General features: G+C 54.2%; 7 protein-coding genes across 26 annotated transcripts; 2 read left to right on the plus strand and 5 right to left on the minus strand.

Moving 5' to 3' along the window:
- Window positions 1–26: 26 nt before the first annotated feature.
- rdm1 (RAD52 motif containing 1) lies at window positions 27–2,980 on the minus strand. Of its 3 annotated transcripts, XM_078797177.1 has the most exons (7): window positions 2,545–2,980; window positions 1,851–2,030; window positions 1,613–1,738; window positions 868–1,012; window positions 708–806; window positions 531–634; window positions 43–459 (listed from the first exon to the last, which is right to left on the minus strand). In XM_078797177.1, exons 1-7 carry the CDS (start codon window positions 2,641–2,643, stop codon window positions 394–396), a joined length of 819 nt encoding a protein of 272 aa, XP_078653303.1. In that variant the 5' UTR covers window positions 2,644–2,980; the 3' UTR covers window positions 43–393. The 3 variants fall into 3 exon arrangements, with proteins under 3 accessions (XP_078653305.1, XP_078653303.1, XP_078653304.1); XM_078797179.1 differs by lacking the exon at window positions 1,613–1,738 and having other exon boundaries at window positions 27–459; XM_078797178.1 differs by lacking the exon at window positions 708–806 and having other exon boundaries at window positions 54–459.
- Window positions 2,847–5,381, plus strand: LOC131103466 (interferon a3-like). The gene is made up of 7 exons (XM_078797318.1): window positions 2,847–2,878; window positions 3,536–3,542; window positions 3,610–3,771; window positions 3,866–3,940; window positions 4,014–4,166; window positions 4,246–4,332; window positions 5,295–5,381. Exons 1-7 carry the CDS (start codon window positions 2,847–2,849, stop codon window positions 5,379–5,381), a joined length of 603 nt encoding a protein of 200 aa, XP_078653444.1.
- A 240-nt stretch (window positions 5,382–5,621) lies between these two features.
- LOC131103366 (uncharacterized) lies at window positions 5,622–9,828 on the minus strand. 6 transcript variants are annotated; one of them, XM_078797291.1, is made up of 12 exons: window positions 9,704–9,828; window positions 9,451–9,597; window positions 8,744–8,914; window positions 8,196–8,384; window positions 7,767–7,825; window positions 7,640–7,693; window positions 6,994–7,562; window positions 6,808–6,930; window positions 6,593–6,709; window positions 6,404–6,508; window positions 6,216–6,311; window positions 5,622–6,135 (listed from the first exon to the last, which is right to left on the minus strand). In XM_078797291.1, the coding sequence occupies exons 2-12, from the start codon at window positions 9,571–9,573 to the stop codon at window positions 5,972–5,974; spliced, it is 1,770 nt and encodes a 589-aa protein (XP_078653417.1). In that variant the 5' UTR covers window positions 9,574–9,597; window positions 9,704–9,828; the 3' UTR covers window positions 5,622–5,971. The 6 variants fall into 6 exon arrangements, 5 of the variants coding, with proteins under 5 accessions (XP_078653417.1, XP_078653416.1, XP_057905568.2 ...); XM_078797290.1 differs by having other exon boundaries at window positions 6,850–6,930; window positions 9,451–9,765; XM_058049585.2 differs by having other exon boundaries at window positions 9,451–9,765.
- On the minus strand, window positions 9,793–11,101 carry dnaaf19 (dynein axonemal assembly factor 19). Of its 4 annotated transcripts, none has more exons than XM_058049616.2 (3): window positions 10,451–10,458; window positions 10,142–10,293; window positions 9,793–10,051 (listed from the first exon to the last, which is right to left on the minus strand). In XM_058049616.2, exons 2-3 carry the CDS (start codon window positions 10,288–10,290, stop codon window positions 9,904–9,906), a joined length of 297 nt encoding a protein of 98 aa, XP_057905599.2. In that variant the 5' UTR covers window positions 10,291–10,293; window positions 10,451–10,458; the 3' UTR covers window positions 9,793–9,903. The 4 variants fall into 4 exon arrangements, with proteins under 4 accessions (XP_057905599.2, XP_078653419.1, XP_057905598.2 ...); XM_078797293.1 differs by lacking the exon at window positions 10,451–10,458 and adding an exon at window positions 10,945–11,101 and having other exon boundaries at window positions 9,794–10,051; XM_058049615.2 differs by lacking the exon at window positions 10,451–10,458 and adding an exon at window positions 10,918–11,100 and having other exon boundaries at window positions 9,795–10,051.
- Window positions 11,102–11,228: 127 nt separating this feature from the next.
- Window positions 11,229–18,291, minus strand: arhgap27l (Rho GTPase activating protein 27, like). 2 transcript variants are annotated; one of them, XM_058049578.2, is made up of 20 exons: window positions 18,006–18,291; window positions 16,618–16,707; window positions 15,634–16,484; window positions 15,326–15,448; window positions 14,598–14,918; window positions 14,462–14,521; window positions 14,215–14,343; window positions 14,065–14,139; window positions 13,955–14,002; window positions 13,701–13,768; window positions 13,552–13,639; window positions 13,374–13,475; window positions 13,047–13,145; window positions 12,909–12,981; window positions 12,692–12,811; window positions 12,516–12,614; window positions 12,358–12,435; window positions 12,149–12,283; window positions 11,965–12,070; window positions 11,229–11,887 (listed from the first exon to the last, which is right to left on the minus strand). In XM_058049578.2, exons 2-20 carry the CDS (start codon window positions 16,646–16,648, stop codon window positions 11,710–11,712), a joined length of 2,784 nt encoding a protein of 927 aa, XP_057905561.2. In that variant the 5' UTR covers window positions 16,649–16,707; window positions 18,006–18,291; the 3' UTR covers window positions 11,229–11,709. The 2 variants fall into 2 exon arrangements, with proteins under 2 accessions (XP_057905561.2, XP_057905563.2); XM_058049580.2 differs by lacking the exon at window positions 13,955–14,002.
- Window positions 18,292–18,314: 23 nt separating this feature from the next.
- Window positions 18,315–21,065, plus strand: samd14 (sterile alpha motif domain containing 14). 9 transcript variants are annotated; one of them, XM_058049598.2, is made up of 11 exons: window positions 18,315–18,537; window positions 18,730–18,833; window positions 18,915–18,964; window positions 19,123–19,274; window positions 19,348–19,717; window positions 19,831–19,927; window positions 20,034–20,102; window positions 20,162–20,318; window positions 20,381–20,503; window positions 20,570–20,725; window positions 20,795–21,065. In XM_058049598.2, the coding sequence occupies exons 3-11, from the start codon at window positions 18,928–18,930 to the stop codon at window positions 20,948–20,950; spliced, it is 1,317 nt and encodes a 438-aa protein (XP_057905581.2). In that variant the 5' UTR covers window positions 18,315–18,537; window positions 18,730–18,833; window positions 18,915–18,927; the 3' UTR covers window positions 20,951–21,065. The 9 variants fall into 9 exon arrangements, with proteins under 9 accessions (XP_057905581.2, XP_057905582.2, XP_057905583.2 ...); XM_058049599.2 differs by having other exon boundaries at window positions 18,315–18,964; window positions 19,348–19,455; window positions 19,528–19,717; XM_058049600.2 differs by having other exon boundaries at window positions 18,315–18,964; window positions 19,351–19,455; window positions 19,528–19,717.
- On the minus strand, window positions 20,987–22,818 carry csf3a (colony stimulating factor 3 (granulocyte) a). Its single transcript, XM_058049608.2, has 5 exons — window positions 22,420–22,818; window positions 22,167–22,327; window positions 21,988–22,098; window positions 21,777–21,908; window positions 20,987–21,493 (listed from the first exon to the last, which is right to left on the minus strand). The coding sequence occupies exons 1-5, from the start codon at window positions 22,514–22,516 to the stop codon at window positions 21,293–21,295; spliced, it is 702 nt and encodes a 233-aa protein (XP_057905591.2). The 5' UTR covers window positions 22,517–22,818; the 3' UTR covers window positions 20,987–21,292.
- Between the last annotated feature and the right edge of the window lie 145 nt (window positions 22,819–22,963).

Genomic DNA, 22,963 nt, shown 5'->3' on the forward strand with positions numbered 1-22,963 from the left:
TTCTCTCTTTCATTCTTGACTTCAGTCCTTCTCCAGTATTTTACCCCAGTATTTACCAGTATTTGAAATACTAGAGAAGGTGATAATATTTATTCATGTACGTGTACTGGACAGACCCAACTTAAAAATGATTCCAGGAAAAACCCAATGGAGCGCAAGCAAGCATATTCAGGAGTCAAATTGCATGTAGAGTACTAGAAATGTGTACATGTTGGTAGGTCTGCATTGAAATGAAGTCTCCCCACCCCCCCCTGCTTTCCTTCCATAGGCTCAGTGCCAAATAAAGGCATTGTAACCATGGGGGAGGATATTCCACAAACAGAAATGTTTGGGACCCCGTCTAACTCCAACCAGGAAACAGCATCCACCTGACCCGCAACGCTCCTCCAGGTTCTACCACACGCTCAGGTCCAAGTCTTCTTCATTCCAATCTTCCTCTTCAGCAGGAAACTGCATCACCTGATGGACATCATCATCATCATCATCATCATCATGCTGAGCACAGAACACAGACCCACCCCACCACTGACCTGGTCTTGGTCTTGGTCCCAGTCCCGCACCTGCACCAGTCCCGCAGTCTCCTCAAAGAGATGCTCTGTCGTCTGCCGCAGCTCCACCATCACCTTCCCGTCACCTGAGGCACACACGCACGCATCAGCAAACCTGTGGGCGACACCAAGCGCACATGCTAGCGTGGGCGCTACCACCTAGCAGCACCAGCAGAACCCTGGAGAAGGCCTCAACCAAAGCTTTCTCTCGCACCATCCTGTGCAGCTTACACCGCTTCTGCACCACCGCGTCGGGACCTGAACACGCACACACACACGGGGGTGCTGTGGTAGAGTCCAGAATGTGGGCGCCACCCACCTGTGCAGGTGAAGCTGTCCTGCAGCAGCGCCGCCCCTCGGGTGGTCACGCCGTGACGGGGGAAAGAGAGCTGCAGCAGGCAGCCCAACTTCAGCGTCTGGCTGGCCCCGCCCCCTGCCTCCTCATCCACGGGGAGCTCCTTCAGCTGAGAGAAAGAACGTCAAAAAGTGTGCAGTCCGCCATCCCGTCCTCGTGGACGTCACCCCAGAAGACTGATGATGGTTTCAAATATTAGTCAAGTTTATTCGTATACGTCTGCAAATGAGAGACCAATAAAGGCATATCTTATCTTATCTTATCTTATCTTAATCACAAAAGATCCTCAAAGGGCTTAACAAGCAGGCAACAGTAGATACAGCAGATACAGAAGATACAGAAGATACAGAAGATACAGCAGATACAGTAGATACAGAAGATACAGAAGATACAGAAGATACAGCAGATACAGCAGATACAGTAGATACAGAAGATACAGAAGATACAGTAGATACAGCAGATACAGCAGATACAGGAGATACAGGAGATACAGGAGATACAGTAGATACACTAGGAGGAGAAAGCATGCGGGCTAACTGGGACCCAACACAACACAAAGCCCCGCCGAGAAAAGGGTTAGGGTTAGGGTTAGGAGTTAGAGGTTAGAGTCAGGAGTCAGGAGTTAGGAGTCAGGGGTTAGGAGTTAGGGGTCAGGGGTCAGGGTTAGGCAGCTTTCTATCAATCACACCGATCGCTAGAACATTCTCACTGTGATGATGTCAGAGGTCCAGCCGTCGAATCCAAGGCAATGATTGGCCAGCGACACACAGTGGGCGTGGCTCAGAGGTCTGCTGCCAAACAGGAAGTGAGGTGTCTGTTTGGCGCTGAGCCTCACCTGACACACACACACACACACACACGTGTATCTGAGCTCCACTGATGATGAAACAAGGTGTGGAAGACACGCATTGGTGACACCTGACCAAGAGTGGGCGGGGAAAACTCACCTTGAGAGGAGAGTTCTGGAAGAGCGAGCGTCCATCTGTGTGCTGCTGGGCTTTCCGGGCATGAATGGCCGAGTAGAACTTGATGAGGGCGTAGAAGCCGGGCGTGCTCAGGGGGGCGTTAGGACACACCTTCAACAGGTAGAGCGGTCCGAAGGAGGAGAAGACGGCATGCAAGCCCTCCTGGAAACACACATGCACGCGCACGCGCACGCACGCACGCACACACACACACACACACACACGCACTTTGGCGTGAGTGTGGCTGAATGTCTCACTGACGTAAACATAGTACCTGCATATAGATCCCATCCACATAGATAATGGAATATAGATCATATCCACATAGATAATAATGGAATATAGATCCCATTCACATAGATAATGATGGCATATAGATCCCATTCACATAGATAATAATGGAATATAGATCCCATTCACATAGATAATGATGGCATATAGATCCCATTCACATAGATAATAATGGAATATAGATCCCATTCACATAGATAATGATGGCATATAGATCCCATCCACATAGATAATGATGGCATATAGATCCCATTCACATAGATAATGATGGCATATAGATCCCATCCACATATATAATGATGGCATATAGATCTCATTCACATAGATAATAATGGAATATAGATCATATTCACATAGATAATAATGGAATATAGATCATATTCACATAGACGGCAGCCTCCGTGACGCCTGCCTCGATGTCCCACACAAACAGAGTCTTGTTGTTCTCCACGGGAACCACAAACTCCACGATGTCCACCTCCATCGCACCCGCCTAAAACGACGGCCTTTCTGTGTGAGGAAAACAATTTAGCGCCTCTCTTAGCGTCCGAGTTGGCGCAAAGTGAGCGTCAAGGAAAAGCCAACATGTTCGGGAGCGTCTACGAGACTGACGAAGCGTTTAAAACGACGACATGAACTAAAGTTGGCTCCATCCGGTCTCCATCCCACAGGTGCCGAAGAACAGATATGGCGCCTTCCGTAAACGGGCGGGGCCTAAGGTGAGGACCAATGAAAACACAGCTCTGGGTGACGACATCGCCAGTAACCAGTCAAAGCCTTCGCTTTTCGATCACATGACCAGGTTTCAGCGTGGCCCTAAAAATGTCCTCAACAGAAGAATAAAATAAAAATGGAATAAAAACACTGAAAGACAATAAAATACACGCCGGCGTCTTCGTGACAAGAACCGAATCAAGTCAAGCGAAACGGAAGCTCACAAATCAATGGAAACAATGACGTCACCTCGGTGATTCCCTCGCGATCAGAAAGTGAAACCGGAAAATGGGATCTCCAAAATAAAAAAGTGACGTTATTCGTTTAATTGTTTCAAAATATTCTTAGAATATTTGTAACCTGATCGCTCACGATCAGCACAGACGATCCCGGTTTTCCCCAATGCTGGCATGTTGACCGGGAAAGTTGAAAAGCAAGTAATCCATGTAATGCACTTCGGAAAAGGAAAGTGAAGGGACTTCCTGCACACGCTTTTCGTTTGGTGACGTCACACGTCACCGTCTTTATATGACAACTTTATCGATCACGTTTCACAAAGATGTTCTTCTATTGTTGGATCCCTCCTAATGAGAATGAAATGAGTCATGACCCACACCTGTCTGGCTGTGCGTGCGCGTGTGCGCGCGTGTGTGCGCGTGTAGATGGAAAGTGAGAGTAGAAACAGAATTTGGGCCATTTTCTTTTTCCTCCGTCAATATAAGTCCTCGCCCGGCAGCGTGATGGACACTGCAGGATCCTCATCCTCATCCTCATCATGGCCAGACTGACACACGTGCTCGTCCTCCTCTCCTGCGTGCTCCTCCGCGCGCTGTGCTGTGATTGGCTGAGACGTTACGGGGCCTTGAGTGACAGGTGTCTGTCTCTGGTGCAGGTCCTGGTAGGTTGGCGTCCAAGTCTCACAGCCTCCATGCGTTCAGGTCTCACTGCCTCCATCCACCAGCACCTGAACAAAGCTGCTCTTCTTCTTCCAGGGCCATCCCGTGGCGGACCGGGACAGTCCGCTTCCTTTCCCGAGAGGACTTTACAAACTGGCGAGGAAGTCCAAGGTAAGTTTGGCGCTCCGAGAGCTTCCCTTGTCCTCGGCCAATCGGAGCAGATGTTAACGGTCTCCCCGTGCAGGTGGCCTGCAAGATGGCGTTTGTGCGGGACAGTCTGGGACATATTCTGGACCTCTACCAGGAAGTGGACGACACCGCCGCCGGCTGGGACGCCGACCGGACCGAGGAGCTCCTGGTGATCCTGCACAGGCAGAAGGACGAGGTCGCCGGCTGCGTGAGTCACCTCTGACCTCTTACCTTCCACGCAGGAAGTCAGAAACTTGACTCCTTCCTCCTTCCCTCCACTCTCAAAGGTTTCGCCCGGGAACTCCACCTGCTCCTTCGCCGAACCGCTCCAGCGATACTACCAGACCCTCGCCGCTGCTGCGCTCAACCACACCGTAAGTGGACTCACCGCTACCACACCATAAGTGGACTCACCGCTACCACAACAAGTACTCACCGCTACCACACCATAAGTGGACTCACCGCTACCACAACAAGTACTCACCGCTACCACACCATAAGTGGACTCACCGCTACCACAACAAGTACTCACCGCTACCACACCATAAGTGGACTCACCGCGACCACAACAAGTACTCACGACTACCACCAACTACTCACCACTACCACACCAAGTACTCACCACTACCACACCGTAAGTGTACTCACCGCTACCACAACAAGTACTCACCGCTACCACACCATAAGTGTACTCACCGCTACCACAACATAAGTGGACTCACCGCTACCACACCATAAGTGTACTCACCGCTACCACACCATAAGTGGACTCACCGCTACCACACCATAAGTGGACTCACCGCTACCACACCATAAGTGGACTCACCGCGACCACAACAAGTACTCACGACTACCACCAACTACTCACCACTACCACACCGTAAGTGTACTCACCGCTACCACAACAAGTACTCACCACTACCACACCAAGTACTCACCGCTACCACACCAAGTACTCATGACTCCCACACTAAGTACTCATGACTACTACACCAAGTACATGAGTCCTACACTAAGTACTCATGACTCCCAGGCTGCTGCTGTTTGATTGGCCAGCAGTTCAGTGTAAAAATACCAATAAAAATCAGCAGTCCTTTACAAGAATAAAGCCAAATATGAAGTACTGTTACAAATACACAAATAAAAGTATTCCCAACCCCGCTCTAAATATTCTCATCCAAGTAATCCAAGTACTCTGATCACAAGCATGCACATCCACAATCTAGTCTTAGAAGTACTTCCAGTCTAAATACTCACTGTAAATACTCTTCAAGTGTTCTCAGCCACACTGCAACATGTACTGTGATACTGAAGTACTGCGTGTGTGTGTTTACAGGCAGGCAGCAGTGCATCATGGGAGTTGGTCCGTGGTGAAAGTAAACTTCATCTGCAACAGCTCCACTTGCTGGTGGCCGCCATGTGACGTCATCCACCCCCAGCAGGGGGCGCCGCTAGTTTTTACTGCTTATTTATTTATGTATTTATTTATGGATGTATTTATTTTTATTTGTTGACCAACAGGAAATAAACACTTTCTTTCTTGACACAAGATGGATTTGATTGGGGAAAAAAGCAAAAGAGGTTGTGAGGGGGTGGAGCTTCAAGTTAGTCAGGATTGGAGCAGTCTAGGGGCGGAGCTTCAAGTTAGTCAGGATTGGAGTAGTCTAGGGGCGGAGCTTCAAGCTAGTCACAGGATTGGAGTAGTCTAGGGGCGGAGCTTCAAGTTAGTCAGGATTGGAGTAGTCTAGGGGCGGAGCTTCAAGCTAGTCACAGGATTGGAGTAGTCTAGGGGCGGAGCTTCAAGCTAGTCACAGGATTGGAGCAGTCTAGGGGCGGAGCTTCAGGCTAGTCACAGGATTGGAGCAGTCTAGGGGCGGAGCTTCAAGCTAGTCACAGGATTGGAGTAGTTCTAGGGGCGGAGCTTCAAGCTGGTCACAGGATTGGAGTAGTCTAGGGGCGGAGCTTCAAGCTGGTCACAGGATTGGATGCAGTTCTATTGGGCGGAGCTTCAAGCTAGTCACAGGATTGGACGTAGTTCTTGGGGAAGAAGCCTCGCTTGCCCTTCAGGACGCCCTGGTACCATCCGTTGTCATGGCGACGTGTCAGGTAGATGACATCCCCCTGGGTGATTGACAGGTGGTGTGGCTTCAAGGCGTCATAGCAGTACAGCGCCACCACTGGCCAAACAACACATCACCGCTGTTAGTGCTGCTGGGGGAGGGCTGGGGGTGGGTTTGGGGGGTGGCGGGGGCAGTACCTTTCTCCAGGTAATGTGGGGGGGCGCCACTGTCCTGCGTCTCCACAGCATCCTGGTCCAACAGGGGAGAGGGCGGGAGGACCGGCAGCTCCAGATCTGAGAAAAGAGCACAGGATAGTTCATTGGCCGGTCAGGTAGAAGAGGGCGGGGCTTGAGCTGATTTCCAGGTGGGACCAGAAGAAGCTTACCCAGGTGCTCCAGGCGAGCGGGGAGGCCGGCCCGCAGCAAGGAGGCGGCAAGTGGCTGGGGGGGGGCGTGCGGGGGCGGGTAGGGTGGGGGAGGGGGGATCATGACTGACAGAGAGAAAGCGGGAAAGAAAAGCGATGCTCTTCATGATTAACAAGCTTGGCTGGAGGCTGTGGAAAGTCTGAGCTTACGTGATTGGACGGCGGGCAGGAAGAGAGAGCGAGTGTGGCGGCGGCGGACCCTCAAGGAGAGGGAGCGAGTGGGGGGGGGTGAGCGGCGCCGGCGACTCCTCCCGGAGGGGAGAGGTGCTGCAGAAGCAAACACACATGATGGACACCCGCCCACAAGCTGTGATTGGCCCATCGACACCTCACTCAACCGCCACGTGTTTGTGTGTGATTACTACCGTCCACTTCCTGGCTTGATGGGGGCGGGGCCGGAAACTCGCCCTCATCATCGGACCGAGGAGGAAAGGCGTGGTCATCGGTGGGAGGGGGCGATGGCAGGGGGGGGCTGCTCTCCTCCACCACTGAGCACACACACGGGACATGGTTACCATGGTGACAGGCTGCAAACACCACATCATCCTCACCTGTCTCCAGACATAAGGGCGGAGTCAGAGGTAGGACCATTTCAGAGGGTGGAGGGGGTGGAGCCACCGGCATCGCAGAGGAGTCAGGTGGAGGGGGTGGAGCCACCGGCATCGCAGAGGAGTCAGGTGGAGGGGGTGGAGCCACCGGCATCGCAGAGGAGTCAGGTGGAGGGGGAGGAGCCAGGATCTCAGAGGAGTCAGGTGGAGGGGGCGGAGCCAGGATCTCAGAGGAGTCAGGTGGAGGGGGCGGAGCCAGGATCTCAAAGTACTGGGGTAGAGGGGGCGGAGCCACCAGGATCTCAAAGGAGTTGGGTGGAGTGGGCGGCGCCACCAGGACTTCAGAGGAGATGGATTGAGGGGGCGGAGCCACCAGGATATCAGAGTCGGGTGGAGGGGGCGGAGCCATCAGAATATCAGAGTCGGGTGGAGGGGGCGGAGCCATCAGGATCTCAGAGTCGGGTGGAGGGGGCGGAGCATCATCAGCTGGTGTGGTGATGATGTCACCTTCAGGTTGAGCTTGCCACATGGCGGGGACTGTGGGCGGAGCCACAGGTTTCCCGAAGGTGGAGCTCCAAGAGAGAAGAAGATTTGCTGTGAGGTTAAATGAAGTCTTTATCTTCAGCCGGTGCATGGGCGAACATGATACCTGCCACCAGGGGGCGCCAGCAGACACTGGCTAGCTCCTGCAGGCTTGCTGGTCCTGCAAGGCAAAAGCAGTTGGAGGAGGAGGAGGAGAGGAGGAGGGGAGGAGGGGGGGAGGAATAAAAGCCCACCTGATGGAGGCTCCCTTCTTCCGGACGCTTCCAGCTCGCTCCCATTGTTTCCCAGTGAGCTGGGGGAGGGGGAGAGGGGGGAGAGGGGGGAGTATGGGGTAGTCCAGTATGAATGAAGCCTCAGTCTAAGGCTAATGAGCCTCTACAAATATTTTCCCACGCTCAACAAAGGTGTGTGTGTGTGTGTGTGTGTGTGTGTGTGTGTAGCACTTTCAGAGATCATAAAGGCGAACGCGCGTGCGTGTGTGCGTGCGTGCGTGTGTGCGTGCGTGTGCGTAGTAGGTCACGTTGATGAATAAAGAGAGACAGACGGACTGAAGAGAGAACAGAAAGTGAGCTTCCTGCATCAGTAACCACTTCCTGTCAGCACGGCGCGCTTCTGCTCGTGTTGTGCTTGCCTACTAATGAGGTCACGTGACACACGCTCACCTTCATGCCGTGACCCACGTTGTCCAGCTGCTGGTAGCTGATTGGACGGCGGCTGTACGGAGGGCGGGGCTGCGAGCTGAGAGCCGGCTGGGACGGCGGGAGGACCTTTGGACCGCGTGGGACCCGTCTGACCGCCGTGAAGATGCCAATTTCTTTGCGAGAAACTTTCTCACGGTGCATCTCCACCGTCTGATGTTGATAGACAGCAAAGCACACGTGAACATCTACCAATCATCTACCAATCATTCCATCTATCTTCTCGTGGCAGTCCATCTGGAATTAACAGCTGGCATTGAACGCAACACAATGCAACACAAGCACAATAGAAAACACTCTGCTGTCATCCGCTTTCTCTTCTTCTCATCACAATTACTACACACACACACAAACACACGCATGCACGCACACACACACACACACACACACACACACACACACACACACACAGTGTCAGGATGCTGAATGAGTGCCACACTACTGCATGGTGGGAAGTGTAGTATTTGTGTAGTATTTGTGTGTTGGAGAAGCCAAAGGCGGGACGGACTGACCTGGCCAATCAGATTGATGGAAGACTCCATGTGGCGAAGCTGATTGGTCTGCGCGTCCAGCAGACTTAGCACGCTCGTAGCCAACGTGCTAATCTGGTAGGCGATGCTGGCCAGCGACTGCGCCGCCAGGTTCTTGGTCTCCTCCAACGCCTTCAGGCTGCCGTCGCTCGACTGTCACATGACCACGCCGCCTTAGCCTAGCTTAGCATCAGCTTCGTCTTTGCAGTACTAAGTCATGTACTACTTTGTACTATAAACCAAGGAATGAAGGAGCAGGACAACATGTACTACAAGCCTGTTGTTTTAGCAGTACTGACGTACATGTAGTAGCAGTACTAGCCTGTTGCTGCGTGCGCATGTAGTAGTACTTTTAGTAGTACTACAAGCCTGTTGTTTTAGCAGTACTGACGTACACGTAGTAGCAGTACTAGTCTGTTGCTGCGTGCGCATGTCGTAGTACTACAAGCCTGTGGTTTTAGCAGTAAGGACATAGATGTAGTAGCAGTACTAGCCTGTTGCCGTGTGGGCATGTAGTAGTACTATTAGTGGTACTACAAGCCTGTTGTCTGTAGTACTTGTAGTAACAGGTGTAGTATTAGTAGTACTAGCCTGCTATGTGTATAGATGTATGATCTAGTCGTACTAGTTGTGTGACTATAGTGGTAGTCAGAGAGATAGATTTAGTACTTTTATGTAGTAGTACTAACCTGTTGCTGTGTGTAGTTGTTGTAGCAGTAGTCGGCCACGTTTAGGAGGTTGTTGTAGTTTTCCAGTAGTAGTTTTCTTGCTTTGGGAGCCTCGTGGAGGATTTTCATGACTTCCTCCTTCATCTTCTTCTTCTTCTTCTTCTTCTTCTTCTCGGAAGCGGGAAAGAGGAAGCACACAAAACACAAATAAAAACGAACAGTGGCTGTGGACGAGCTCCAATGATGAAGATGATTTCCGGTGTGCGCGAGGCACCTGTCCCGCTCAAAGATCGTGTCTCGATCACTAAACAGGTCCGAGTGAGATGTCTGTCTCATCCTCTCACGTGCACGCACGCGCAAAACAACGCGCGTTCACGAGAGGTTTAAGCAGGACGTCTCGGCGTCGCCGCCTGCTGGTCAAAGATCAGTTCGTCTTGTTTAGTCAACATTTCATTTATTCTTTCTTTTCCCATCCTAGTCTCCAGTACTGGTGTTCACACTAGTACTGGTCGGGGTCCCGGGCGTACAGGTGTGGGGTCCCAGCAGGGGGTTCCAAGGTTGTTTCCGTGGATTCTTGTCGTGGCGTTGTAGTGGCTTCAGGTGACAGGACAGGACGATGTCTCTAAAATAAAAACGAGATGTCACAACAAACATGTCCAGGTCCCGGAAGTAAAAGCGCCCAGCAGGGGATGGCGGCAAAGGTTGTTCCGACCTGAACTGCTGGTAGGAGGACACCCCCTGACTGACGGCTCTCAGTTTGGCGTCGTTCTCTCGTTTGTATTTGTGCTCCGACTCGACACTACTCTTCAACTCTTTTTCCAAGGCGGAAAAGTCGATTACGTCGCGCTGGGGGGATGCCATCACCTGGTGACGTCACACAGTAAAACACACGACTTCTTCAAGATGGCTGACTTGTTGACAAAAATGTCACATTACCCCGAAAATTACCCGCAACTAAATCACGTGGAGGCTATCTGCTGAGAGCAAACTACTGCTGTTTGACGGTAGCTTCTATGCTAACCTGTAAAAGTAAACTAATGCTGTTTGAGGTTAGCTTCTATGCTAACCTGTAAAAGTAGACTAATGCTGTTTAACGTTAGCTTCTATGCTAACCTGTAAAAGTAAACTACTGCTGTTTGAGGTTAGCTTCTATGCTAACCTGTAAAAGTAGACTAATGCTGTTTGAGGTTAGCTTCTATGCTAACCTGTAAAAGTAAAATAATGCTGTTTAACGTTAGCTTCTATGCTAACCTGTAAAAGTAGACTAATGCTGTTTAACGTTAGCTCCTATGCTAACATGTAAAAGTAATCTAATGCTGTTTAACGTTAGCTTCTATGCTAACCTGTAAAAATAAACTAATGCTGTTTAACGTTAGCTTCTATGCTAACCTGTAAAAATAAACTAATGCTGTTTGAGATTATCTTCTTTGCGAACCTGTAAAAGCAAACGGTTGCTGACGTCAAACTTGTTACCAAGAGCAGTTAGACCTCTTCGTGTTAGATGCTCGTACTTACGTCTCCAAAGGAGCGAAACACAGCGTTTCCATGACGACCGCCATCAGTACGGAAAGCAGGAGAGTCCAAACCTGTTGTAGATGACACGCCGGTACGTTTCAACTCCAGTCAAATAAATAGTGCTTGAGGTGCGTCCCCCCTCATTCCGCTCGTTACTGTATGTACAGGGTCAATATTTCTAACGTCTCCCATAAATGAAACGATTATTGTACAGTCCTAATTATGGTTTGTAATGGTTTGAGCACCAGTTCTGACGTGGAACTGTGCTATGTGGGATGAGAGATCGGAAGTGGAATACTTGGAGTACTTTCTAAGACTTTTAATGTTTTCTCTCCACGACCATTGCCCAATCAATCAAAGTGTCAGCTGTCTTGTCACTAGCCGTGTAGTAACGTGAGCATTTCATACGAGTCCTTTTGACTCAGCCGCTCCTCTTCCAGCTCCTCTTCAGTTCCTGAAGCAGCGGCCAAGTGTGTTCCCAGAGTGGTTCTATGAGGTCCTGATGTTTTTGTTCAGAAGGTGCACTTGAAGATCACATCCAGTCCAGTTCTAGAAGGGTCCAGCTGCACCACTTGAAGTGGTGAGGTCCTGTGAGGTCCCAGCTGGTTTGGGTCCTAAACAAAAAGGCAAGTCACTGCGTTGGGCGGGCGCCAGCGTTCCCAGTGGCTCCATCTTAGAACTGCGTCCGTTCACGCAAGCACCTGTCACGGCGTTCTTTGAGGGTTCTGGAAGGTTCCGTGGCAGCTGCATCTGCGTCTGGCAGCGCTACCTTTGCACGAAGACGTTGTGGAACTCGTTGAGCATCAGCTCCACGATCTGGCTCTGGAAGACCATGTGGATCGTCATGTTGGCCGACTCCATCTGGGGGCGGAGCAAAGTGGGTCCAAACACGATGGCGACGCTCTGCACCGACATCCTGTTGGAGTCTTTGTGCTCGACCACCCTGCGGAGAGGCGGGTGACAAGGTCAGAGTGAGGAGGCTGGGGGCGTGTCTGCGTTTGATTGACGGCCTGCTCCTGCCTGCGCAGATGTTTGAAGAGCATCTCCATGGTGTCGTGGTTGGGCAGCGGCAGCGAGCGCACCAGGTCCGTCATGTAGGACACCCTCAGGCTGTAGTCTGGAACTTCTGCTGGGACACAAGACGGACAGCTGAGGTCATGCGCACGTGACCGTGACCGTGTGTGGCGAGGGCGTGCACGCTCACGGATGGCGGCGATGAACTTGTCGAAGAAGCTGAAGGGGAAGAGCGGCTCGGGAAGCTCCCTGAGGAAGAGCTTGAGGGCTCCGGTGATCACGTGGATGTCCTCCCACTGGCCGTCCTCCAGGTCCAGGTGCTCCTCTGCAGAAGGAGGAAGTAGGCGGGTGCTAATGTTAGCTGAGGAACCATGGAAGCATCAAGACAGATGAGGTCACCGTGATCCGCTTTGTGACGCAGCTTCTGGATCACAGCCAGGTTTCCGCTCACTCTGTAGATCCCGTCCACGTCAAGGCCTGAAGGCACGAGCGCACACACATGCACGGTAAAGAGGAAGAAGAATCAGCCAGAAGAGGGGGTGCGGGGGGGGGCTAACCTCTCCTGTCCACGGCTCGGATGCATTTCTCCATGAATTTGGGCGTGGTGGTGTTCTCCCGGTGACACAGCGTGTCAAGATGGCAGCCAAAGACGTTATCTACACAACGCAGCAAACACATGATGTGGCGGGGTCATGCGGTGCGCCCATGCGGTGCGCCCATGCGGTGCGCCCACCTCGTATGTAGCCTTTCTCCTTGACGCTCTGCAGCGTGGGTCTGCGTTGCAGGAAGCGACGCAGTTTGGTACGAACGCGTGTCTGCTCCGAGTCGGCGGCGCCCGAGGAGCTCCTGGTGGCTGCAAACACACCACAACACAGGAAGTCACTCCGCTGGCTTCCTTCCAGTCGCCACCCACAGCCGAGGGGCGTGGTTCACGTGTGCGACAGACTCACTCGTCCTCTTCCTCTCTCTGTCCTCCTTGTCCGAGGACGCCTCTTCCTCGTCGTCTGACACGTGTTCCTGTTCCTAAAGCACACGCCTGCTTAGCGGCTACCGGTCGTGCGCGTGCACGTGTGTGTGCGTGTGCATACCAGCTGCCTGATTGTGTCCTGTATGACCTTCAGCCAATCACTGATGATGCTCTCCGTGTCGTACTGCATCAGGTACTCGCAACCTTGACGAGTCCTCAGCTGCACACACAAAATACACACCGCAAGGATGAAACTACACACCTTCCCGTCCTTGAATGCAGCACGTGACGTAGCATGCCCAGTCCTGCTGAGGATGGCAGGTGGCATGTGACAGTGGTGCCTTCAAGGACCACCGCAATCCCAATGAAATAATAAGGGCTTGGTAACAGTAACCATGGCGACCGGCCAGTACAGGGCTGAAAGTGTAATCATGGCAACGCAGCCGACCTCCAGCACGTTCTTCTTGGAGGACTTGTCCTTGGAGGCCCAGCCGATGGAGGCTCCTCTCAGCTCCACCGTGTACTCTGGAACGATTTGCGAGGCTTTGGCCTGGGGGGAGATCATGATGGGGACATGTCATAGGCCACCTCTGTAAGGTCGGAGGTGAACGTGTCTTAGTGCCTACCATGTTCCCGCTGGGGGCAGACTTGGGGTCCCTGTGGAAGGTGAGGATTCCCCCGTGGAGGACGGTCCAGGACTGACTCCAGTTCTTCCTGTGCAGCACAGCGCCAGGTAAACGTAACGCCACACGCAGCACCACACACAACGTCTCACCGGATCTTCTTGCCGTTGTCCACTACTTTGGTCTTGTTGACGATTCCCGCTTTCTCCAGCAGGTGTCCCTGGAGGCACACACAGGAAGTCACATGACCGTGTTCTCCCAGGCGGTACTGGACTGGTTCCGGCCAGCAACCGGGCATGCCAAGCAATCCCCGGATGTTAGCTTGGTGTTAGCGGCTGGTTCCCATAGCAACCACAAAACAACAACACACTTCAGCGGCCAATCAGGGCCCTGGACCCGCATTTACCTGCTGGGAGTCTGTGCTGCGATTGGACAGGTTCCTCCTGAGGAAGACCTTCACACATGACAGCATGGTGAGCTCACCCCCCAGGTGTGTGTGTGTGTGTGTGTGTGTACCTGTGGACTGTCTGGAGAGCCTCTGCTGGCCTCGCTGGTGTCAGACGTGTTCCTCAGGTGGCGGGAAAGCAGCATCTGGCCAAGAAAGAGAAGATGATGTTTCATCCGTCCACCAGGGGGCGCGTCATGCCATCCAATTGGACCACTCACGTCCTCCGCCACGCTGTGTCTCCAGCCTCTGTCCTCCATCACGCCATTCCCCAGCCCCCACTGGGGGCTCACGCCATCCCTCAAATCCACATGCGCTCTGGGAATCATCTGCTGCCTGGCCTGGGGGGGCTGCAAACACGGCCAGGCATCTTTACTTCAGCAAACAGGAGCACAGGGCGTGCGCGCGTGCGTGCGTGCGTGCGTGCGTGCGTGCGCGTGCGTGTGTGCGTGCGTGCGCGTGTTGTACCGTAGTGAAAACGGTGTCATCGAGCGAGTCCACAGGATAATCTTCTTCTGGCAGGGGGGGCTTCAGTTTCAAGCACATATACACAAGGATTGGCAACACGACATGTGACCTTTGACCTGAGACAGACGGGTCATACCGGGCCATCATCGTCGTCGTCGGGTCCCAGTGGAGAGGACGGCGGGGGGGCGGTCCAGGACGTGGCCCCCGACGTGGGGTCGTAGTAGTAGACCCGTCCTGAGGCGGGGTCCCGCAGCCGCTCCCAAGGGGGGCCGCAGCTGGCCTTGTGGGACAAGATGCCGACTTCCACATCTCCCTCCTTCTGTCCTACCTGAGAGGGGGCGGGGGGCTCCCGGTCCGCGGGCGAGGGGGGCTGGGGCCCGTGCGGGTCGGACCAGGTGGTCTGGCGGGTGAGGGGATGGAAGTAAAAGACTTTGCCGCTATCCTGGTCCGTGTGCACCTGCAAAACCAGGAGGAAGTAGGGCCTTTCACAATAAAAGCTGCATCTTCATGTTATCTTATCTGCTCTTATTGTGAAGTTCTCCCACTCATACCCCACATACCCTACTTCCTCATGTAGCCTACTAATGTTGCTTTATGATTATGGGCTGTATTATATATTACTATATTCTATTACATATTATATATTACTATATTCTACTACACATTATATATTACTATATTCTACTACACATTATATATTTCTATATTCTATTACACATTATATATTACTATATTCTACTACACATTATATATTACTATATTCTACTACATATTATTTATTACTATACTACATATTGTGTATTAATATATTCTACTACATATTATTTATTGCTATACTATACCCAAAAGTCAAAGGTCACTGACCTGCCACCCATCCTGAGGGCTGAGGGGGGAGGCGGGGCTCGTCGCATGAGAGACGGAGGGGGTGTGGTCTGTGGCAGATGGGGTGGAGTCAGGCAGCGGCAGAGGGGCGTAGGTAGGCGGAGCCTGCAGTGAGGCAGGTTAAACAGGACATCAATACTTCCTGTCCCAGCAGAGGCTTAGCCATGCCCACAGCAACATGAACAAGATGGCCGCCATGAAAACACAGCCAGGTCAAAGTTCGTGGCACATCCATAGTTAGTCAGGGTCAAAGGTCACATCATGTCAACAAGGTCAAAAGTCACACTCACCTCGATGGTGGGAGGTCCAGGACCAGGACTCTCTGGTCTGTTGATGACCGCCAGGTCCAGGTTGAGGTCTTGGATAGACTCGTAGATGTGGTTGGACTCCTCCTCATGGACCCCCCTGGGGTGCTCCTCCTCCTGGATGCTCTCTGGGCTGCTGGACTCCTCCCCTGCGACCTCCTCCTCCACCATGGAGGCCTCCTGGTCTCCCGCACCCTGAAGGTCGTTGTGGGCAGGCGCCTCGGGGACCACAGGTGTCTCCACGGGGATGGGGTGCACGTGGAGTCGGGCTGTGAGCGCGGGGTCGGCTGGGCTGAAGCTCGGAACGCGAGACTTCCCAGTGTCTCTCTGGTCATCAAGAGTTTTTTTGCCCGGGGTCTCAGGACCGGTTTCAGGACCAAGAGGGATGCTAGAATACCGCGGCAACGAGGGTTCATGGAAGTCCAGCGGAACGCCAAATGTGGACATGCGGTTCTCAGTCTTCCGGTATCCACCCGAGGTCTCCGGTTTGAGCCGAATCGTCACCTCATCACTGGGCTTGGTTCTGGTCCCGGCAGGCTCCTCCAGCACCTTGGGAACAGGGACGGGAACGGGAACCGGCACCACCGCAGGGATCGGTGCGGGGTCAGAAGCGGGCGGGTCGGCAAAGTTGAGAGGCGAAGGAAAGTCCAGCGGCAGCTCCTTGACGTACTTGGCGGGGATGTAGAAGGGCTTGGCGGCGTGGTCGCTTCGGACCTGCCACCAGTGCTCGTTGGTCTTGGCCAGCAGGACGTAGCGTTCGTTAGGTTTGATGGAGATCAGCGACCCGTCCCGACCCTGGTACTCATACTGAAACTCCACCAGGACCAGACCCAAACCTTCAAGACGGGACAGGACCACAATGATGGTGTCACGCCAATGCTACTAGCAAGCCTGTGGCTAATGCTACATAGTGTACGTACACGTACCACCTGGCGCTAATGCTAACGCTAATGCTAATGCTGAACTCACCTCTGCCAAGTAAGGCGGACGTCTTTGCCATGGTGAAAACGCCACTCAGCTTGATGGACAGGTGGAAGGTCGGCGCTGATCATCAGCTTCCTTCAAGAAACAGGAAGCACATCTCGTGTCACCTTGGCGTGTCTCAAAACGTAAAAGGAATGTTCCACTCGCTCGCCTTCTTCCTGTCACGACACGTCCACAGCAGAGCGCCGCACGGCAATGACCACCTTCACGCGCTCCTCTCCGCCCGGCGCACACAAACGGCAAATATGGCTGAAAATATGATCGTATCGCACGCACGCACGCACGCACGCACGCACGCACCGAACAATAGCAGGAGGCGGATCCCAGCCTTGTGTTGTTTACAAAGGGAAGTGTCTGCTTCCTGTCTGTTCTAAGCCCCGCCCACTGGACGCCATCCCTCCCTGACATCACACACACACACACACACACACGGTGTGTCTGTTATGTTACTCTTTGTCCAGTCCAGAGTTCAAAGTGTCACTTTGTGTGTGTGTGTGTGTGTGTGTGTTTCCTGCCTTTGTCACGCCGTAGTTTGGACTGCTTCAAGACTTTTATGCTCCACTTTTCTCATGTAGCGAGTAACGTAGCATTGTGTGTCCAGCCTGTGGGGAGGGCGTGGCCATGGCGTAGGTAAACACACGCAAGGGGGAACAGGCCAGTCTGACACACCTCAGACGCACACCTGAGACGCACACACGCTGTCAATCGTTCTGAGGACACATCATGTGACAGGACGACCTTTGGCCTCGGCGCGCGGTGGGCGTGGCCACAACAAACAACTTTGGAAGTGTCACGTGACTTTGGTGCGCTCCGATTGGCGGCCACACCTGTCCGTTAAACGGCGGGTTGCCTAGCAACCGTGACTCTCAAGAAGTCCTCCAGGACCCCTGGACCCTCGGCCTGGACCCCAAGGATCTGGACGAATACTACTGGACTTTTACAAGCATGTAGTTGTAGTAGTAGTAGTAGTAGTAGTAGTAGTAGTAGTAGTAGTAGCAGTAGCAGTAGCGGTAGTACGTCCACCACTACTGCTGCATTGCTAGTACTGCTGCTAGGCTACTGGTCGGGATGAAAGTAGTGTTGGCAGTCCACCGCGTGTTCTTTCATCTAAACGTCGTGTGGAAGTTGAAACTTCAACCCAACACACCCAAGCACACATTCCAAACACGTACACGTACACGCACGAACACGCAGGAGCCGAAAGCTAAGCAGCTGACAAGTTCGCTAGCGACCAAGAAACGTCTTCTCTCGTTCTTCTTTCGTTGTCTACTAACTTTCTACACAACAGGAAACACGGCTCGGTAGATCCATGGCTAGCTAGCTGGACTATAGATCGCTCGGCTACCCACTAAGGGAAGTAGAGAGACTTTTACCTGTCATGGCGGTCCGAGAGGAAGTACCAGTGGAAACATGCCGAGTTGGTTCTGTGTGTTCCTGAAGGGTGAGTCCAAACTCACTGGAACAGGTTCCTTTCTTTTGGCCCCGCCCACTGTGACCTGCTCGTCTCAGCTTGCCTCAGCCCCGCCCTCCTCGCGTCAAGCCGCCACAGACCACTTCCTGCTTCCTGCTGTGACGTCATCGCGCGGCGTCAACAGCGCTCCCTGGCCGCACAGTGCTGCTACTGCAACACCCACGTGACGCTAGCGGTTCCAAGCAAGACCAGGACGGGCGAGGATGCGAGGATCGGGAAGTAAGATCAGGAAGAAGAACAAAAACCAGCTTGGACTTGCATGCACATCACCACACTTCCGGTACATTTTCATCTTTACGCCCCCCCCCCCCCCCACTCTCGGTGGTTCGGTCCTGGCGTCTGGCGCGCGTGCACGACGCACGGTTGTGCTGAGTGTCGGTGAGGCAACATCCCGCCTCCAGCTGTCAGCATCCATCAGACGGAAGTGCCAGGAAGTAAGTCCAATTCTTCATCATCGCCATCATCACCGGTTGATGCATCGTCACGTGACATGGAATGATCAGATCCATGGATGACAGCAACATGCGGGTGCACGTGCGGACGGCTGATCGGCTGACAAACATGGCATGACGTCAGCATGTTTGCACTTCCTGTTGTCTCTCGCTCTTGCTCTCTCTCGACTGCAGTCCTCGCCGCCTTGCTCGACCGCCGCCCCAGCCCTGACGTCCGTGCAGTGGTCCCTCCACCCCAGCTGACCTCTGAGGAGCCACCCTGGCCCCACCCCTAACATGTCTGGCTGATGCTAGGCTAGGCTAACATCATACAAACAAAGCGCTGCCCGTCACATGACCGCGTGCCCTGTGTCTTGTAGAAAGTGCCGAGTCATGTCCGCCAACCTTGAGGAGAGCGACTGCGTGTTCGGTGAGTCCCGCCCACCATGTGACGAGCTGGTGTCTTTAGTTCCTTCATGGAGGGGCTGGTGGTGTGTGTGTGTGTGTGTGTGTGTGTGAGACCCCCCCCAGCTTTTTTTCTTGATTTTTTTCAAGCTGCTGCATGTGTTTCTGGTGATCATGTGACAGACCCCATCCCCGAGACCGAGCTGCTGGACAACAGCATCCAGAAGGGGCGGGCTCAGCTGTCCGTCAAGACGCGGCGACAGCGCCCCTCCCGCTCCCGTTACCGTGACAGCGTGAGCTCCACGGAGGGGGAGGACGGCGTGGACAGGAAGGAGGTGTCGTGGGAATGATGCTGTTGTGTTAGCCAGCCATGACAACGTGTCACCTGACTGGCGTGTGTGTGTGCAGCAGGACTCCGCCCACTCTCCGCTGCGCTTGACAAAGCGAGGCTCCTCCCCTTCTCCAGATTCACTGCTGTCTGTGCGGAGCCCCGCCTTCTCATTCGACACGTCACTGGTGGGCCAATCACAGGTCACCGTGCTGGTGCGTGGACGGCGACAACCCTGCCCACTTCCTGTTTTGTCACAGGTGCGACGCTGCCCTGAAGACGGAGGGCTATCATTGGCTGCCACTCCGAGGAGGCGGTACCACCAACTGACTAATGCCACGTCTCAAGAAGCTCTGGCGACGCCCACCAGCTCGCCATCCAAGTCGTGCCCGTCCTCCTCTGACGTTTCGCCGGTTTACAGGAGGAGGAGCAGGAGACCCGACAGCGAAGGTGCGCGCACGCACACGCGCATGCACACGCGCATGCGCACGCGCATGCGCACGCACACACACACACACACTAACAGTCTCTTAAGAGGGAGTGTGCGGGTGTGTGTCCATCAGTTCTAGTATCCGACCCGAGTCGGGACTCGAGTCCGGCTGACCCTGGAAGTCCTCCAGTCTTGGACAAGAAGACCAAAAGACGCTTCCTGGATCTGGGGTGAGAGCGGCGGCCATGTTTACGTTTGAAGCCTCAATCACAGCAACAGGCTCCTCCCCTTTGCCCGTGATGATGTCACTGATGATGCGGTCATGTGGTCTGTCAGCGTCACCCTGAGGCGGTCCTACCTGCGAGTGAAGAAGGACAAAAGCGAGCGACTCTCGGCGGGCACCAGGTGAGGCCCCGCCCCCTTCGGCGGACACACGCCCGCTGACCTCTGACCTCTGTGTCCAGGCAGACGTCTGAGAGTCCGTCTCGGGCCTCGGCATCCTTCGTGTCCTTCTCCTGGTTCTCTGAGGGTCGGGGGTCTCTGTCCTCCTCCGGAACGCCCCCCTGCTCCCCCCAGATGCCCCCGCCGGGGTCTGGCAGACCTCGCAGGTCCTCCTCACAGGTGCTGCCACGGCCCTCGCTGTTAGCGGCTACATGCTAACAGTCTCCTTGTGTCTCCTGCAGGAGTCGGCTCTCAGTGAGGAGTTTTCCCCGCCGCAGACGTCCCCCTCTGCCTGTCCCCACCTGGAGTTGTCCGCCTCCCTGTCCTCGCATCCGTACCACACGCTGTCCCAGTCTTCTGACGAGGTAGGACACGCGCGGCTCGTCCCGACGGTGCGACCTGTCCTCATTGTGTTCCTCCGCCTGCATCAGCCCAGCGACGAGACGTCTTCTCAGGTGTCTTCTTGGACCACGCAGCAGGTGTGTGAGTGGCTGGGGGACGTCAGCATGGACCGCTACGTCCCGGAGTTCAGAGCGGCGGACGTGGACGGACGCCAGCTGCTTCAGCTGGACGGCAGCAAGCTGAAGGTAACGAACGCCGGTCAGGAAGTGCCTCAAAGCCACGTAGCGTGAAGGTGTCACGTTGCCGCGTTGCAGGGCCTGGGCGTGCTCAGTTCGTCCGACCGTGGCGCTCTCAAGCGCCGCGTCAAAGCCTTGCAGGCGGCGGCCGAAAAGGCGCGGAAGGCGCTGGACAAAATGGAGAGACAGAAGGAGAAACAGCGCAGGAAGGAGCAGGAGCAGCGCAGGAGCTGAACACCGTCCAAATATGGTCAGAAGGCAAACTGGACACCATTGTTAACCTTTGACCCCATCCCATGGGAGAACATTTATTGTCATGTCGTCCACTTCAAATAAAAGGCCCTTATTGTGAAAGTACAGGAAGTGTCAATCACTGAAACTGCTGACATCCTCCCTCCCGGGGCTGAGCTTTTGGTCCAATAAATAGCATAAATAGCATAAATAACCTTCACGTTCAAGATGGCTGCCGGCACGCCGTGTCCACCTTCTGTCCAGCAGGGGGCAGCGGAGAAGTCTTTCAGTAGTCCGGCATTCCGCCAAATTCAAAGTGGTCCTCTCCGGATGAAAGGCCGGCGTTTACCGTGCAAGCGAGGGCGGCGGCCTGTAGGCGGCCAGCGCCCTCAGGCTGCGGATCATGTCGTGACAGAAGGAGCGCAGTTGCCACAGCGTCAGATGCGCCGCCACTTGGAGCTCGTAGTCGCCATGGAGATGCGAGGCCAGGTCCACACTTTGGTTCTGATCCGCTTCCACCTCACTCAGTCCGGCCGCCTTCTTCACCTGCCGAACAAATTAGCTGTTAGCACGTCGCTCGCTGTTAGCACGTTGCTCACTGTTAGCATGTCGCTCGCTGTTAGCACGTTGCTCACTGTTAGCATGTCGCTCGCTGTTAGCACATTACTTGCTGTTAGCACGTCGCTCGCTGTTAGCACGTTGCTCACTGTTAGCATGTCGCTCGCTGTTAGCACATTACTTGCTGTTCACACGTCGCTCGCTGTTAGCACGTCTCTCAATGTTAGCACATCGCTCGCTGTTAGCACGTCGCTCGCTGCATGTACATTACCTTGGAGATCTGAGTCAGCAGGTCTCGCAGGTCGGTCCACAGGTCGTCCAGCCCGTCGAGGCGCTCGGATAAAACTCCCAGCAGGCCCTGGTACAGCCGGCCGCCGGCTAGCATGCGGCTCACGCACGTGTCCTGCAGGGGGCGACAAAGAGGGGCTACAGAACCCGAGAGAACCCCGGAGGTCTGGAAACCGGAGGAGGTCGGCACTCACCGGCGTGAAGCTGTCCGACAGCGGTTTGAGGACGGGCGCGGGGGGGATGCCCAGCGAGGCGGCCATCAGCTGCAGGCTGCCGGCCTGTTGGAAAAGGTCAAGGGTCAACCCCTGAGGAGGAAGAAAACAGGCAAGGTCAGGAACGCCGCGGCCCATCAGAGCAGCCGATGGCAGCTCACCTCCGTGTTGACCACGGCGCCGTGCACGGCCGGAATGCCTTTGGAGATCTTGCCCGCCAACATCCTGGCTCGGTCCACGGCGTCCGTGAGGGGCGGCCAAGTGGCGGCGGGCGCCGTGCGCAGCCAGCTGGGAAGCAGGAAGCAGCAGAGAACCCTGAAAACTAGAGAGGGAAACAGGAAGGGGCGAGTGAGCATACATTCTTTCACGTGACACACCCAAAGAGCACGGGACTCAGGGGGTGTGGCCTCTCACCTGTGTGCGCGTGCATGTCGGTCACGGCGGCTTTGGGTTTGGCGCTCTCGCAGTGTGTTCGGGCCCAAAAGTCGGCGAACTTTCTTTCAGCTTCCATTTGGACCACTTGGCTCTTTTATGTGGCTGCGCAGGGATTTTCCAAACGCCGTCACACTCGGAATTCGTCACGAAGATTGCCGAAGGGACGAACTGACGAAGCGCCGCCGGCAGGTCGTTGCGTCATCACAGGCGCGTGCTGGACAGCGGGAGTGGTGCGCGAACGGCGTCATCGCTTCCTGTTGCGAGTTTCGAGGTACTGAACTTCAGAGTTTCCGTGTGACGGACGAGATAAAAAGCAACATGGCGACCCTAAACACCAACATGGCGACCCCAAAAGTTTGTGGTGTTTCCACGTGTTCAGCGCGCGTGCATTTCAAGTTTAGGAAATCGTGGAAGATTTAAACACGCAGTCACACAACTCAGATTTCACAATGACTGACGTCATCGGCAGCGCGTTCCTGACGCCGTCAGACTTTAAAAAGTCAAATAAAGATGGAGGGACGTA

The sequence above is a fragment of the Doryrhamphus excisus genome, linkage group LG16, assembly GCF_037039965.1.
Source record: "Doryrhamphus excisus strain RoL-2023G ecotype Guam linkage group LG16, RoL_Dexc_Guam_v1.1, whole genome shotgun sequence".
Lineage (NCBI taxonomy): Eukaryota > Metazoa > Chordata > Actinopteri > Syngnathiformes > Syngnathidae > Doryrhamphus > Doryrhamphus excisus.

Coding starts and splice junctions, on each gene's coding strand:
- rdm1 (XM_078797177.1), bottom strand. CDS start 2,643: ATGGAGGTGGACATCGTGGAGTTTGTGGTTCCCGTGGAGAACAACAAG. Junction 807..867: donor GGACAGCTTCACCTGCACAG/GTGGGTGGCGCC, acceptor GTGCGTGTTCAG/GTCCCGACGCGGTGGTGCAG. Junction 460..530: donor GGGACCAAGACCAAGACCAG/GTCAGTGGTGGG, acceptor GATGTCCATCAG/GTGATGCAGTTTCCTGCTGA.
- LOC131103466 (XM_078797318.1), top strand. CDS start 2,847: ATGGCGCCTTCCGTAAACGGGCGGGGCCTAAG. Junction 3,772..3,865: donor TGTCTCTGGTGCAGGTCCTG/GTAGGTTGGCGT, acceptor TTCTTCTTCCAG/GGCCATCCCGTGGCGGACCG. Junction 4,167..4,245: donor AGGACGAGGTCGCCGGCTGC/GTGAGTCACCTC, acceptor CCACTCTCAAAG/GTTTCGCCCGGGAACTCCAC.
- LOC131103366 (XM_058049585.2), bottom strand. CDS start 9,765: ATGAGACAGACATCTCACTCGGACCTGTTTAGTGATCGAGACACGATC. Junction 6,931..6,993: donor GCCCTTATGTCTGGAGACAG/GTGAGGATGATG, acceptor GTGTGTGCTCAG/TGGTGGAGGAGAGCAGCCCC. Junction 6,509..6,592: donor CCTGCCCGCCGTCCAATCAC/GTAAGCTCAGAC, acceptor TCTCTCTGTCAG/TCATGATCCCCCCTCCCCCA.
- dnaaf19 (XM_058049616.2), bottom strand. CDS start 10,290: ATGGCATCCCCCCAGCGCGACGTAATCGACTTTTCCGCCTTGGAAAAA. Junction 10,052..10,141: donor TCCTCCTACCAGCAGTTCAG/GTCGGAACAACC, acceptor TTTTTATTTTAG/AGACATCGTCCTGTCCTGTC.
- arhgap27l (XM_058049578.2), bottom strand. CDS start 16,648: ATGGCAAAGACGTCCGCCTTACTTGGCAGAG. Junction 14,003..14,064: donor GCTCTCCAGACAGTCCACAG/GTACACACACAC, acceptor TCATGTGTGAAG/GTCTTCCTCAGGAGGAACCT. Junction 12,812..12,908: donor CAGAGAGAGGAAGAGGACGA/GTGAGTCTGTCG, acceptor GTGTGTTTGCAG/CCACCAGGAGCTCCTCGGGC.
- samd14 (XM_058049593.2), top strand. CDS start 18,889: ATGACCGCGTGCCCTGTGTCTTGTAGAAAGTGCCGAGTCATGTCCGCC. Junction 18,965..19,122: donor GGAGAGCGACTGCGTGTTCG/GTGAGTCCCGCC, acceptor ATCATGTGACAG/ACCCCATCCCCGAGACCGAG. Junction 20,726..20,794: donor TGGACGGCAGCAAGCTGAAG/GTAACGAACGCC, acceptor GCCGCGTTGCAG/GGCCTGGGCGTGCTCAGTTC.
- csf3a (XM_058049608.2), bottom strand. CDS start 22,516: ATGGAAGCTGAAAGAAAGTTCGCCGACTTTTGGGCCCGAACACACTGC. Junction 21,909..21,987: donor TGTCGGACAGCTTCACGCCG/GTGAGTGCCGAC, acceptor CGCCCCCTGCAG/GACACGTGCGTGAGCCGCAT. Junction 21,494..21,776: donor TGCTGACTCAGATCTCCAAG/GTAATGTACATG, acceptor TTTGTTCGGCAG/GTGAAGAAGGCGGCCGGACT.